Raw genomic sequence first — 16,544 nt, forward strand, 5'->3', positions numbered from 1 at the left:
AAAGCATTAGGAGAAGTGGCGGTATGGCATGCCACCGTATAACAGTCCACTTCAACCACTGGTCGTATCACTTATTCTTGCATAGTCCTGATATTAGTCCAAGTGGTTAATCTGATACTGATACTACGCCCAGTGTTGACCCTATATCTAATAGCCTAAATACTAAACCATAAAGACTAAACATAACAAGGCTTTTTCCTTTTCTTGCACCCTTGATAGTACTACTATGTTCACTTTATTTTTGTGATGAATCTGCACACTAATGTGACTTTTGCCTGGTCCCACTAACGCTTTAAATCCATGAATGGACGTCTCCTGGTTCAGCCATTGGCGAATCCAGTCTTTAATTTGAATTTGAATCTGTGCAACAATGTAACTCTTATATTCTCCTAACCAGGTTTAAATGAATACCCCACTATACCATTGGTAACCATTTGACACACAAATTACTTTCCATTGATGTCACTGTTAATTAATCGGCTACTGTGTGATTAATCAGTCAGCTGCCGTTACTACTTGTTAGATCCAGCCAATTTGGCCTAAAGGACAAACAACCGGATATGTGTTCAAATTCACTACATGTGTGTGGTCAAATTGGAGAAAACCTGTCCAAATCTTGCTGTTCGGTGTTCAGGATAAATGATTGGATCAAATGGAGTTCAATTTGGTCAGCTGGTTATAGCGCACACTGACAAGCTTGTGGTCATTGGTCAACTGTATATTTAGCCAGTCCCAGTCAAACACTAGATTGATATAGATCTCATGTTTCTTCTTATGCATTCATGGGAAATTTATCCCCTTCGGTAGCCTCTCAAACAGGAAATCCAAAGGCGAAAAAAAAGAAAAACTTCTACCGTGGAACAAAGACTATGTCAAATATCTCCTGTTCTGACAGGTTCCTGAAAGTTTCATTGCTATCAATTTCTTACAAATGAACTTTTGTTCTATACTTGGTAGTCAAACAACGGTCTTTTCCTGAACTTGTCTATTCTGCCTTAAGCTATAAAATAGGACAAATAAATGTCGTTTTTGGCCAAGTAAGTCCTCAAGCCTCATCAGTTAAACAGAACACGAGCCAAAACACACAAAGATTTCCTCTGTTACCAATTTTTTCAAGAGTGCGGTTCTTTTGTCAGAATAAAAAAGCGCACTTGTCATTAAGATACACATAAGCTCATGAATAAGGCCCATATGTCTCTTCATTGTTTGGTGGCTTAAGACATGCTGAAATAAATATGCTTTATGGTCTCCAAAAATGTCTAAAACATAACAAGATAACAATTGGACTTAATTTCTGTTTACTTCCTCGTTAATGTTTTCTAAACATAATAAATAAAAAAGATGTCTTTAATGATATTTCTATTGCCCATTTAAAGTGCTATATTTTCAGTTTTGGGTGGAATATCCTAAGTACAAATCAGTCCCAAAAGATGACTTACTTGGGCTCCGTAGTTCAGGCTGTTTGCTGGGTTTCCTGACATTTACTCTGTGCCCACCTCTGCTCCACTCACTTCTTCATGGTCCAGTTGGCAATGTCTAAGATTCAGTTTACGTGAGTTATAGTAGTCTAAACTGCGCGTATTCATTCTGTCCATGACCACAAAGAGCACGGAAGCATTTCCGCCCATTCAAACTTGCACTTGCACCTCCTTAGGACTGGAGAGACATAACGGGCGAGGGTAGAGGCTTGCCAATGCAGGCTGAGTACAGTACGGGTATGTTTCCGCTAATGCAGCTCACACAGAACTGCAGGAACATACATATACGCTTGTTAGGAGGCATATAAGTGTAGAGGGCAGGTGCAAATACATACTGATGATGATGACTTGGCATAAACCAGGCACATATGCTGCAGATGTTGCGTGCAGTTTTTTATAAGCAATTTCCGTGTAGTTTGCGACCAACTCTGCATCAGCCCCAGTGTGGGAGGGAGCAAGTAGAACGTGGCAAACATTACTGGACTCTCTTTCCTTCTGCCGACCTGGTCTTTTCTCAGACACGCAGTGTGTTAATTATTTGCCACATGTTGCCAACAAGAGCATGCAGAAGCGAGTGGGTGAGAGGTGAGCTACCGGAACTCGGCTAGCAAGACGGCCTGAACGCCAGACACCACTTAAGTAACCTTTTGGAACGGGCTTGTACTTCATATATTCCATGCAAAACTGAATTATAAGTTTGGGGTGGAATTATTCTTTACCCCTTTAACTACGACTTAACATGCCCGACCTCTTATCATCTACAATGCAGACATGGCTGAAGATCACAAAGTTTGTTGGAGAATTCTAGGAAACTTTGGGTGGTTAGGTAGATGTCTAATTATTAAACCTGAAATTTTTAATTTTGCCATTACAATAAGGAATTAGTTTATAATAATCTCCTTGTAAAGCCGTAAACTATGAATCAATTTTTAAATATTTCACTCTTTTTGTTGCTCTGCTTCCCCTCAATCCATCACTTCAGGTACATCTGTTTTTAATCAATAGGAAAACTTTAATTGTTTCCAAAGCAATTAAGTCGTGTTGAGTCCAAAGGGTAGATTTACTAAACTTTCCAAAAAGGAAAAGTGGAGGTGTTGCCTGTAGCAACCAATCAGATTGTAGCTATTGTTTCCTAGAATGTACTAGATAAATGATAGCTAGAATGTGATTGGTTGCTATTTGCAACACCTCCACTCTTGCTTTTTAGAAGGTTTAGTAAATCTGACCCCAAATGTGATAAGAGAGATAAAGTAATTCATAGTTCTCTGTTCATTACCATCAATACCATCCTATGAGGTGAAATTGCCTAAGCAAACAGCACCAAAGCTTTGAGAATTATATATTCGAGGATCAATATAATTGGAACATTGGGTTTCCCCCCAGGGGCTCCAACTCCCAAATATTTATCTATACCTTCAAACACCATGGCAGAATGCAGCAGTATAGATGTACCCTATGTATATGTTACTGATTTACATTACATAAACATGCAAGCTTTAACAGTGACAAAGGGTGTAATTTAACACTTTAGAGAATAAAATGTGAAATAATGTAATAACAGTCAAAAAAGAGATCCAGGTCCAAACATCACCTAGAAAAATCAATGTTCCTGGACCTTCTACTTTTAATTGAGATATTACTTTTAAATTCTTAACATTGATGAAACTGCGAGAATACAGTTTTATTACCAGTAATTAAAAGTTCTATTAAGGTGCTAAAGTCAGGGTAATGCATTAACATTTTAAAACATTAAAAATATGCTATAAATATATATGTTTTAAATAAAATGACTTTGCATCATTTTCCCATTGTAGACAATTTAGGGATGGTGAGAATCTAGAATAATTATTTCCATTTGAGTAAGAACTTCCATCCATCTGCTACAAACTCCGATTGTATCAAAGGGTTCCTTACTTTACTGGCTCCCACGATTCACGCTCAAAGCCCCTGTGAATTGATTGTGCAATTGAAGACTCCATGAGGTCGACATATCTGACAACAAGTGGAGCAAACAGGTCTTGGAGATGTTTGTGGAATTTTCCATTGCATAAATTATCTAGAATCATAAGCATATCAGAATGTTGTTAATTGGGAACCACATTCTATTAACAAAACAACACACAATATGGGTACTGCTCTTCCACAGGAAAATTACTTTTATCATTATTATCATTTATTTATATTTTGACAGTATACTCTGCATTGCTTTACAACAGGAAACAATTAATAACAAATAATAAAACAAGACTGGGTATTGACGAACATATAAACAGGTAATAGGGCCCTATTAGCAAGCTTAGAATGTACAGAAGAATAGGAGTTTAAATGCCACATATTGCACATGAGATTAAATACCATATGTTGCATATTGGTTCAGCCAGATTGCAATGGGAAAACGCTTTTGGTGGAGCTATACGATCCAGTCACACAGCAATGTAAGTTTGGGTGTCAGTAGGTTGTTTGAATATAGAAAGAGAATAAATGTAAGTTTTGTGTGAACTGTGTAGTGGGGTAGAAGGCGGGTAGAATAGCCTAGGGATGTTAAAAAGATGGTTCAGGAATTTAATAAGCTTGCCTAACGTGGCGAGTTTTCAGGGAATGCTGTAAGGTTGGTAGGTGAGGGGAACGTCTTGTATGAGGTAGGATATGTTGGTGCAGTTTGGTTATTGGCTTTGTATGTCAGTAAAAATATTTTATATTGGATTCAGTAAAGTACAAGCAACCATAGTAGGGTCTGGCATTTACAAGGCAATGCAGGCCTATGCCTAGAGATGGCAGCGGTTAAGTGTCGGATCTTTCTTTGCTCAGAGATGTAATTTCATCAGTGAAACCAAACCAATGGAATGCTATAAGAATCAATGTGGGTAAAAGAAGAACTTCACCAAAACTAACATTTAGTTTTGGGTGAAGCTCACAAAGCTATAATACAAAATGAAAGATCAACTTACCTGTGGTGCCTCAACAGCGTCTCATTAAACTATCCATCAGTTCAGCGCTGCTCTGATTCTAAGGACTATTCAAGTTTCTGGGAAAGGGCAGCTGACGACACCACTAGGAGCTTGAAACAACCCACAATTGAAGTAGAAACAGAACTGGACAGGAGAGATCTTTGGAAGGACCAACTGGATCACAGTATTGCCAATTTTCCCATTGAAACCACAATCACTAGCTTCTCTGCAGTCAGTATATGGATTACTGGAAGTGTTAGGGCATAAAGGTAGGAGAGGTAGAATATTTCCTGCCCACGTCTTGACACTTCTCCACTCACTTAGTTAGTCACTGTGGTCCCAATACACTGAATATAAGGAGGGCAGGTGATTCATGTCATCTCACCTCTACCAGTAATCATTTCCTACAGAGTACCATCAGGAGTGGGGAAAGAAGAAGGTTGGGCAGCCAAAGCATGAGGACAACTTCATCTCTGGCATCTCTACAATAGAGCAGCCAGAGGTTCCCACTTCATCTCAATGAAGGAATGGCCCGAACAAACCATCTACGAAAAGACACTTCCAGATAGGAGGATAGGGGAATGAACCTGTGCATGAGCACAGCAGACAAATAGGTGCATTTGCGCAAAACAAATTAGCTCCCCTTCTTAAAGGCAGAAAGCTTGGGTACTTCCTCTGTCTCCTCTCTCCTCTGACTCCCTCGATCTACCCGTCCAAAATAAGCCTTCATTATCCAGTTATTGCTCACACATTAGTGCTTTGGGATAGAGCAAACAAAACATTTAAATTAGCTCTGGCCCCCAGTTCGATTATTCCACTCTTTGATAATCCTAGATTTCCACCAGGCTGTGACTTGATCTTCTTTGCATTATGGAAAAAGAGAGGAATTAGATACCTAAATGATATCACTAAGGACTTTTCCTTCCCCTCATTTGATGAACTAAAATATAAATTCAATAAACCAAATAAATATTTGTTTCAGATCTTACAGCCGAGGAATTTCCATTCCACCGTTAATTCTCACTTATGTGCCAGACCATTAACTTTTCTTGAGTCTCCTTCCCTCCATCAACCAAAGATCTCATATCCCTTCTGTATTGGGAAGTTACTATCATAGACACAGGTATGAAATACCCACCTGAACTAACTTGGAAGGAGGATCTGGGGGAGACTTTGGACTGGAAGAAATAAGAACATATACGGCCACTAGTGATTTGTATAAAAGTAAAAGAGAATGTATTGGTGGCACCCAGTCACCACTAAGGCTGGGTACACACTACAGGTTTTTCACCTGATTATCGGGCCAGTCACACAAAAAAACGACCATTGGGCCCGATATCGCATTAGTGTGTACGCTCCAACAATAATCGATTATTGTTCCAAAGCACATTGAATTGTTTGATTGGATTTTATAATGGACTAAAAATCTCTTTCAATGATGGAACAATGTTGTTCCAATTCTGCACTGTGTATGCACTCAGGACCGGACCTCCATAGAGTTTACAGAGTCACAATCTTTTCAGCCGATGGTTATGACAGATGAAGAGCACAGATCTGAAGGTAAATCTTGTAAAACATGTACAGTGCATAAGCATGAATCAGCTGCTGATTGGGATTTTCAGTCGTTGGTAAAATTGTTAATGATATCCAACCTTAATTGAATAAGATTTACCCTGACTCACCCAGCAGAGGCTGCTCAGCGAATGGCTCAGTTCTCCACATATGGTGGCATTGCCCCAAACTAGTGATGTTCTAGTTAAAGCTTAGACATTTTGGACCACATTTAGAGTCTGAGGCAAAGTCCATTTAAGCAGTGTAGGAGTGGGAGTGTGCCGCAGCTTGGTAGGGTATTAGGAGTGGCAAACGACCCCAGTTGCGTCCCATTCGTAATACCCTATCGAGCTGCGAGCAGTTCCTGAAGCTAGCTAACTGCTTGCGCCACCTAATTCCTGCCGCATAGCTTTAGCCCTGTTTTGACATGTGTTGTGTCTGCGCCTCACTGCGACTAGGATTTATTTACATGGTCACGCCTTCACAATTCAGCGTTGCTCCCATTCTCTCGGAGTTGCAAGCTGTCGCAAGTGCTAATTGCGTCCAAGATGCAGGCGGATTTGGTGCTTTCTGCACATACATGATAGTGTTTTTTTGTTGGATGCGCCTAAAACGGACTTTGCGTTCGACTCTAAATGAAGTCCTTTGTGTCCTTTCTATTATAGCTCAATGTCCCCCTCTCCCTCAGGTTCTATCTCCTTTCGTTTGGGATTCCAACAGACAGAATAAGATTTTCAGACACATAGGGCCTCATTTAGAGTCGGACGCAGTCCGTTTCAGGTGCATCCTGCACATTTCCACTGACGCGCAGTAAGCAATAGTTCCATGCAGTTTGGTCTGCTTTTGAGAAGCAGTGTACACTTGTGACAGCTTGCGTATCAGTACGAGGGAAAGGATGGAACACGGAGTTATGTGGGTGTGGCCATGAATAATTTAGATACTATGGGTGTCTACCCACAAAAACTACCCTAGTCGGATCAAGACGCAGGCAGAACACACTTCAAAAAAGACAGAAGATGTGTGGCAGGAATTAGGTGGCGCAAGTAGTTAGGTAGCTGTGGAAAATGGTTGCAGCTTGGTAGGGTATTATGAGTGGGACGCAACTGGGGTTGCATGCCACTCGTAATACCCTACCAAGCTGCGGTGCACTGCCACTCCTGCACTTTCATGTACGTATTAGAGGCAAATTGCGTCCGACTTTAAATGAGGCCCATAATCTTAGCGGCTTTGTGCCAGATAGCCGCTGATTGGAAACCACCCCATGCTCCAACAATACAGACATTAATAGAGCTTGGCACACTTATAAAATGCAGTATATGACTAGCTGTCGTCATAATAATTTTTAACTTTTTTTCTTCTCTATCTGAAAATGGATCAGTGAATATTATCTTCAGCATTCTAGATTGATGACATATTCCAATTTTGTGAATCGGCGCTTTTACCCATTTTGCACGTTGTCTATTTAGTTACTTTAACTTGAGCATTTGTGCATTTGATATCTTGTATAACTTTTGTCGAATGTTTTAATACGCTGATCTTCAAATAAATATAATAGTTAAAAAAAATATATATATGAGCTGCCCTTTCACATTTTTGCGGCTCGTAAATGATCCTTATTGAATTCAGTGTGACTGAATTCCCGTCTTATTGTATTGTGTGACAATAACATCCTGTTTCCCTGCAAGTCAATTTTACTTTATTTTGGAAACCCATTTACATAATCAACGATACAAGTGTGAAATGTTAAGTAAATCAGGAGAGGAAAAAAAAAAATCCTAAAAAATCACAGATGTATTTTGTTGCAGTAAACCAATTCTATTTTTCAGTATGTAATGCAGGGCATAATTTAACAAATCATTTAAATTAGACATATTTCGGGAAAAAAAGCAATGGTTTTGAAAATTGGCTTCTGATACTTTCAAGACAGCAGGCAAAAGGCAGCAAATTATCTTTAGATTAGCAGATGGCTGGTTTCTTACCGCAGCAAATACTACCCATTCCTAGCAGTCTAGCAGATGGAGTTGCTTAGGAGAAAGGAGGATCCTGTGTTTCAAATCCAATAATTTTGGGTCGCAGTTAGAGGCCACTGCACATACATAATTGGACAATTTGCTGTATATTCCCTTATATTTATTGTGCAGTTTGAAAGGGATTGAAAGCTTTGAAATGTACCTGTGTTTTGAAACGTGTCTTTGGAACTATAAAAAATAAAATGATTTTCCAGTTATCCTTAAACCTCTTCAAACTTATAAGTACCCAAATTAAATATTTATATTAAATAGCCTTTACATAGAAAAAAACATTTTCTAATCAATATGGCAGATTTTTGCGAAAATTGGGGCTCCTTAAACAAAGCAAGGTAGCTGTAACCCAATCAGATTTTAACTGACATTTAGTACAATCTAGAAGATGAAGGCCAGGGACTGATTAATTGCTTTGCAGTTAGATTTTTAGCTAGTTTTCAAAAATGGACTTTATGTGCTATAGAAATATTTTTGGCAAAAAAACCATACAAAAACCCAAATGTATTTCTAGATACTTTGCTTTTTGCATGAGGACAAGAATTTACCAGAACATTTTGGCCTCTTGGGGCACCGTCCATGCTGATTTTATACAGATCAATCATAGTATGGTAGCCTCATAGTACGTTGACATAAAGAAAAGAGCAGTCATTAAATTACAGTTTTAAAGATCTGTATTTGAGATACATAACTAGGCGGCTTTATTTTTTATTAAATCAACATTTCCATGTAATTAGATGTTTTGGGATCTAATGTCACAGGCATCAGTAGCTACAGAAGATGTTAAGATCCCAGTTGATATAGCCATAATATAATATACACACACAACAATTAGACTTCATCTCCATCAAAGAGGAGCCTGCCAAGGAAATCAAGGTTGCCTTATGCCTGGAGACCATATTTTCATGTGCAGATGATTTTACAAAGAAGGATATAGCAGTCTGTCCTGTGCAGACCTAATCGGAGCCATAGGTCAAAGCCGCAACCGACTCTAGTTCCCCACCCATCTTGGAGGCCATGATCAGCCGATACGCTGATCATCTGTGGATCAGCAGGAGATCTGGAATGATGATGTGGAGATAGAGGGAGAGATAAAAAGAAGTTTGTAGTAGAGCCTGGACAAAATTCACCAGGCCCAAACCTTGGGATAGGAGGACCTCTGTAACCCAAGGGCCAGAGAAAAAGTCACCTAAGAAGGCTCCAATGCTCCCTAGGTCTAGGACGTTCCTGAGGTGCTGAGGCCCAAAAGAAATTGCGATGCTACCTGGGAATATGAACCTGAGAATCCCAAAGGAGAAAACAGATATGTGTTTGTGCATCACTACACCAACCTCATGCTTATCCCTCCTGCACATTTCCCCACCTTAACTTGCATTACCCTGGGATGGGACAGACTGAGATACAGTCAGGTGGTTAACCTCAGGTCATCACCAAGTAGGTGTTGTCAAAGATATTTTATTTTGGATGAAGACAATTTATTTTAGCATGAAAATATTTACATTGTTTTATCTTATTTTAGTATATCATTTATATTTGATGTGGTTTTATTATGTCATATGTTATATTATTGGATCCTTGCATGTGAGCCGATGAGAGGGATATGAACAGGAATGAAGGAGTTAATTCAACATCCAAACAGATGTTTTCAATCAAGAGATGTTGAACAAAGACTTGCACAGACTTCTTCAATTTCTCCATTGCATCCAGGAGACCCATAAGAATCAGGATACGCCTATATACCTTCTCAGCCAATTGTAATATGATATTTGTAAATTGTAGTACAACCTACTTTTATTGGTACTAAAAGTAACTGTCTGGAATGTGAAAAGAGTTTTCAGAAACTGAAAATGAGTAATAATGTTATCACCGCGCTAGCTTTTTCTTTTGTAAATAAACAATGATATAATTTTATTCTTAAAGTTTTTTTTGTTGAAGGAATTATTTTATTACTTTATTAGTGTGATGGAGGGTGGCTCAGTGGTTAGCACTTCTGCCTCACAGCACTGGGGTCATGAGTTCAATTCCTAACCATGGCCTTATCTGTGTGGAGTTTGTATGTTCTCCCCGTGTTTGTGTGGGTTTCCTCCGGGTGCTCCGGTTTCCTCCCACACTACAAAAACACACTGGTAAGTTAACTGGCTGCTGACCCAATTTACCCTACCCCAACACGGACTGATGTGCGTGACAAACATTCTCAGTACAGCGCTGCGTATTTGGTGGTGCTATATAAATAAACGATAATAACAATAATAATAATAAATGGAATCAAGGCTTATACTGGTTACAGCAACATTTTAGACTGGTGCCGAGTACAAGTTACAATGTACACTTTAAAATGACTTACCTATTACCTTAACCAATTCAGGTATAGCGTTATGTTCAATATGGTTAATCACAATACACTTTGTACTTTTGTTTACAATTCTGTATGAAAACCAAGCCATTAAGCCATGTCGCAACAAGTGGAAAAAATATGGAATAATAAGAAGATACATACAGTCGCTGCGAAGGAAATCGTTTATCAGCTGAAACAATGGAAAGCTGTCCCAAGAATCCGGCGGCTGCACCTCCAACGCTGCATCCATGTCCACCGCAAACAATGAGAGGAATGTTTCGGCGTGTTCTACCATTAAGTCTGACCACCAAGCAAAGGCCTTTAGATTCGATAAAGGTGGGGAAATTAAAACAAAACAAAAAAAAAAATCAGTGCAACGTAAACTACTTCAAGTTGTTTTTGCACAGGGTTATCACAATGCAACAACTTCATCAGTAATAGAAAACACCATTGTAAAGAGAACAGTGTCTTTAAAATAGACTATGGTACTGAAGAATATTAGAGAAGACAATCAAAAGAGATCTGTTCCTTTTACAATGTCAATCAGGTCATCTGAGGTCATGCTCAGAGTTCAAGGTTCTATCTATTTCATTCTGTAATATACAAATTTGGGAGTTCAGCTTGAGTTTCTTCACTGAATCGTTATTTTCCTTTCACTTTAGTTTAGTCGCTATTATCAATAATCACTATCAAGTACATTATGTATTTTGCAAATGAGATCATGGACTTTGTATAAAATAAAGAAAAAGGTTTGGGAACCTTTCATACATTACAAACTTCAGTGAAGTAACTCAATTTCATGCTCATGGGAATCAAACTAAAATGTATAAATCATTTTTTTTCTTAGCAAAGTGCCATTCACATCGTACAGAGCAGAGATGTGAATGTGTTTCAGACGCATGCGTGTTTTATCTTTGTTACTGAGAAGAGCATGCAGAATGAGTGACACTTCTTGTCTGGGAATCAGACATTTTCAAAAAGTAATGTGGGATAAAATATCCTTGAAATTCTGATAGGACCAGAATGCAAGTTTAATTGAACACCCATTTTGTGAGCACCAGTAGGTCTGAGCCATAGGAATTTGTGCATTTTACAATGTAACCAAGGCCAAATTAAAAACATAGGCTGATACTATGCTTCTAGAGCAAATGAAACTATGAGAAAGAAAACAATATATATATATATATATATATATATATATATATATATATCAATTTTTTATACCTCTTTTACTCTATTGGTACCAAAATAAAGCATTGAAAAAATAAACACCCATTCTTGCCATGATCACTTACCTTATAAAAAATATTGACATACAATGCATTAACAACTTTTATCCATCTATGTCATATCCATCCATCCATCACCTACATCTATCCATTCACCCATCCAATATCTATCTATCTATCTATCTATCTATCTATCTAGCGTCATCCTTTATCTATCCATCCATTTCATATCCATCTATATCATTTCCAACCATCCAATATCTACATCCATCCATTCATACAATATTTCTCTCTCTCTCTCTCTATCTATCTATCTATCTATCTATCGTCAACCTTTATTTATATATCCATCTATCTCATATCCAACCACCCAATATCTACATACATCCATTCATCCAATATCTATCTATCTATCTATCTATCTATCTATCTATCTATCTATTTATCATCAACCTTTATTTATATATCCTTCTATCTCATATCCATCTATCTCATATCCAACCATCCAATATCTACATACATCCATTTATCAAATATCTATCTATCTATCTATCTATCTATCTATCTATCTATCTATCTATCTATCTATCTATTGTCATCCTTTATCTATCCGCCCATCTCATATCCAGCTATTTTATTTCCAAACATCCAACATCTACATCCATCAATTCAGCCAATATCCATCTCTCTATCTCTCTATCTATCTATCTATCTATCGTCAACCTTTATTTATATATCCATCTATCTCATATCCAACCACAAAATATCTACATACATCCATTCATCCAATATCTATCTATCTATCTATCTATCTATCTATCTATCTATCGTCATAACATAGAGAGCAGGTATGATATAATGTAGTAATATTACAGGTATACTGATCTGTGGGTGCACAGGTGGTGCAATTGTGTAATGAATAAAGATCATAGTGGATATAGTTTTATGTGGGTGCACTGATTATGTATTTATATGAGGAGCATTGTTGGTATAATAATATGTGAGCAGCTTTGCTGGTATAACCAAGTAGGAGCATAGGAGCACTGCTTGCACAATTATGTGTGGGTGCACTGCAGGAGCAGCCATGTGGGAAGATTGCTTCACAAATATGTGGGAATAGCTAGAGATCGGGGGGGAACACCAGAACTCCGAACACTCCACAATGTCATCACTGTTCGCATGGATTCACAGAACCTGCATTATCTCAGAAAAGTGCGCTGTGCTATGTTATAAACATGTGCAAGTAGAGGAAAATCCGCAGAACATTCTTACTCGACTTTTACAAACTAATTGTATTTATTTATCCCTCAATATATTTCCAAAGGTTACCAAAATAACTAATTTAATTAACTGTTAACCATGATGGAAAGTCTAACTCAAAATGCCTGTTGACAGTTTTCAAATTCAAGGTTATCACAGGGAGATTTTGTATTAAAATCATGAATTATTATTAAGAAATTGTTCACAGCACAATTTTACTGTGACACCAATTACTGGAATCAGTGATAATTAAATAAAACATTTGATCAAAACGATGTTTGCATTTGCATAACATTTGCACATGCTTATGCGGTCAGATTACTCAATAGTGAAATAAATTGCAAGGCACATATATCTTTTGTGCAACTATATCACTGACTCCTTAAATGACGATGATGAACTAACATGTTTTTATGTATACAAAATATCATTCAAAAGATTATTTTCCTGAGAAATTACATCTACTCAATGTTGCAGTTGGCAAAAATAATAAAAACAATACTAGAAAAATGTACTTTTCTTTCTAGACTAAATTTATTTAACGTTTGAGGGAAAAAAAAAGGGAAAAAAATTGTCATTAATGAACAGAATGACATTTTCATTCTCAGGAACTACAAGCTCTGTTTGGTAACATGATTAATTTAGTCCTAATATTTTTTTTTTTATGTTTCAGTTATGTCGCATATTTGTCATAATATGGCATTGCAAGAACACTGAGTGATATTTGAAAATGATATTTAATAATCACTCAGCTGGCTTGCACAAATGTGTAAATTATTAAAATAGACATTGAGATGAAACTGCATTATGGAGAATTTGTGTAATTTAGAGATATTTTTGAGCCTGATAGAATTGCTAATAATCTACTTCAATTGACACGAAAAAAAAGAATTGTACAGCAAGCAAAATCATATTTCCCTTAAATATAAAAACTAAATTTTTAACTTAATTTAAATGATTTAATATGCTGTTTGAAAGGGTGTAATCTGAGCTGGAAATAAAAAAAATTAAAAGTAGAATAAATGCTCATATTTTAGAAATTAATCATATTTCGTAATAATGCAAAAAAAAACACTACAATGAGTTTAGAAAATAATCACAATATTTTTTATTCACAGACTAACCTAGTAAAAAAATCCAGTACTAGAAACAATATATATGTTAAAATAGATTTAGGTTTAAAATTTTTGTTATAAATTTCATCCCACAATGTTATATATATATAAAAAAAAACATTTTAGGGTAAAAACATTTCAAGTAGGAAGACTTTAATATTTGTAGAAAGGTTTTTCTGGTCAATGTGAACCTTATATAATAAACCTCATTAGCTGAAACCTAGTTTGCAGCTTTGTTTAAACAATACAGACACGATGCTCGGCACTGTTGCATTATGGTAACCGGACTAAAAACTGAGGTGGGTAAAACAGAAGGATTAGGAAAGATTAAAGGAAGACTGGGTTGTGCTGGGAAACAGCTGCAATGCTTGTGCAATACGCCCATTGCTGCATGCACGGATTGGATCACTACTGCACACTTCAATTGTGTAGGGCAACTACGTTCCACAGGCAATCTATGTGATCTGGCTGCTACACTACTTATATTACTACTACAAAGGAAGCAAATAAAAAAAAAGGATAAAATCCCATCAGAAACATGAAGGACATGCACAAGATATGAGAGCAGGTGACTCAATTTATTGAGTTTAACCACATACCTCTTTTCCCTGCCAGGACCATCCAAGATAGAAAGAACAGTGAAAAAACAGGGAGGAAATTTAAATATGCAAATCAGGCATTAGTTGGGTCTTTTGGACTTTTCTTATTGTGCATTAGCTGATGGTAATAAATCGTGATAGAAAAAGTATTGGCTGGTTTTCTGATATCATAAACACTATTCCATGTATTAAAAATATCAAAGTGTAACAAAAATGCATAAATAAATATATATGTGTTAAAAAAAAATTTGCATCTAAAAATGTAGTAAAGATGTAAGTAATTAAAAAAAAATATTTGAGATAATGATGTATACAACTATTAAGTAAATAAAAAAATAGAAAAAAATATACATTTGGGATCGCAATGTAAAACTGTACCCATTTAGAACATGTATTAAGGTTAACACATTTAATCAAAGAGAGAAAAAATGGGTTTATGTTATATATGACTTTTTAGCATTTTTTTTTTGCCATCATTTAAAAAGAAAAAAAAAATCTAGCAGAAGTCATTGGAAAGTTGGACAGATGGTAAACTGTAGTATAGAAAACTCTTGCTAATTTCATATCATTGCTATATACATTTAATTTCATTTGATGTCAGCTTGCAAGTAGTATTATTTATTGAAGTACAAAAAAAAATGTGATGACTCCTTTAGTTCAGCTCAATAAAAAGTTGTCTTCCCCCACAATGGATTTCTGATTACGTAAAATCCACCAACCACCAGTCTGAAGGTACTGAGAAGACTTTGTGTTCTAGAGACTGCTCTAGAAAGTGATGATGGCACAGTGCCTATAACAAGTAGATTCTCACCTCTGCGTGATGTTCTTCATTTTGCTGGAGTACTTCAATGACTAGTTCTGCCAGCCGTATTGTGTCTTCTAGCTTTTTGGCAGGGGTTACTAATCGACCTACGTTTTCTGGAGTACAAGAAGATGAATTAGAATTTGCCTCCGTGGGGTAAATATGGATAGTCATTTCTGCGGTTAGTCAAATTCCAGGGTATTTGACAACTGTCATGAGTCATGCAAAATTTAAAAAAAAGCTAAATAATTAATATTAAACAAACCATAAAAAAAATCACAATTCTTTGTAAAACTAAATAAACAGTGCTCCAGCTTTATATTTTTAAATGTGAAAAGCAGCCTGATTTGTACACAATTGCTTATGAACTCACATATTTTGGCTGCTATCAAATTGACCCTAGTCTGTCTGTGTGTGTGTGTGTGTGTGTGTGTGTGTGTTAGGGAATTTAGACTGTAAGCCCCAATAGGGCAGGGACTGATGTGAGTGAGATCTCTGTACAGCGCTGCAGAATTAGTGGCGCCATATAAATAAATTATGATGATGATGATGATGACTTTGAACACTGCAGTTGAACCTTGTATATTGTGTTGTTGTAAACATTAATTAAATTAAATTAATTTATTGCGATATACATTATGTTTGTATGTACACAGTGAGTCATATACAGATATGAAAGTACTATGCACTGGTGAGGGATATCACTTTAATTCCTTATACATATTGTACATGTAGTTTATAACATTAGTTCCTTTCTAAGTCAGAAGATTCATTGGGAGTGATTACTTAGTCTATAGTTTTTGGGCAAAAAACATCTTGAATATGGAAGGTAAAATGTAGCTACAATTTGAAAATGGATACATGTTTAATAGGTACTAAACTTGGAGTAAATAACATAGTATATTTATTATTGCTTGGATATGGGTCATTTTTCAGCATCTGCCTTGGAACTCCATGATCTCAGAATAAGTCAACTAGACCTCAAGTGTCTGGTAAAATCTTAGGAGAAGTTTAAGTTGATTGACGGCAGCTATCTATAGCCGTCTAAAGCTTCTAACAAATGAGAACAGCTATGGTTGTTTTGCTGAGGTCCTCACCACATCCTATAAAGTGCAACGGTTGCATATTGACATTAAGGCAGCCATTTTGTGGTCTGAACTAGACCTCATTAAAAGGCAGCCTATCCAGTCACCAAGTCTCTGGTTC

The 16,544-nt window shown here is 36.7% G+C and overlaps 1 protein-coding gene across 22 annotated transcripts in view; it reads right to left on the bottom strand.

The window, feature by feature from the left end:
• The window catches only part of CADPS (calcium dependent secretion activator), a 395,853-nt gene that overhangs the window by 86,011 nt on the left and 293,298 nt on the right, over positions 1–16,544 (bottom strand). For all 22 annotated transcript variants that reach the window (XM_075183352.1, XM_075183348.1, XM_075183335.1 and 19 more), the window contains 3 exons: positions 15,348–15,454; positions 10,496–10,652; positions 3,393–3,534 (listed from right to left, as the gene is read on the bottom strand). In XM_075183352.1, the coding sequence (XP_075039453.1) occupies positions 3,393–3,534; positions 10,496–10,652; positions 15,348–15,454 (406 nt within the window). The remainder of the gene's footprint in view (positions 1–3,392; positions 3,535–10,495; positions 10,653–15,347; positions 15,455–16,544) is intronic.

Source organism: Mixophyes fleayi, chromosome 8, assembly GCF_038048845.1.
Source record: "Mixophyes fleayi isolate aMixFle1 chromosome 8, aMixFle1.hap1, whole genome shotgun sequence".
Classification (NCBI taxonomy): domain Eukaryota; kingdom Metazoa; phylum Chordata; class Amphibia; order Anura; family Limnodynastidae; genus Mixophyes; species Mixophyes fleayi.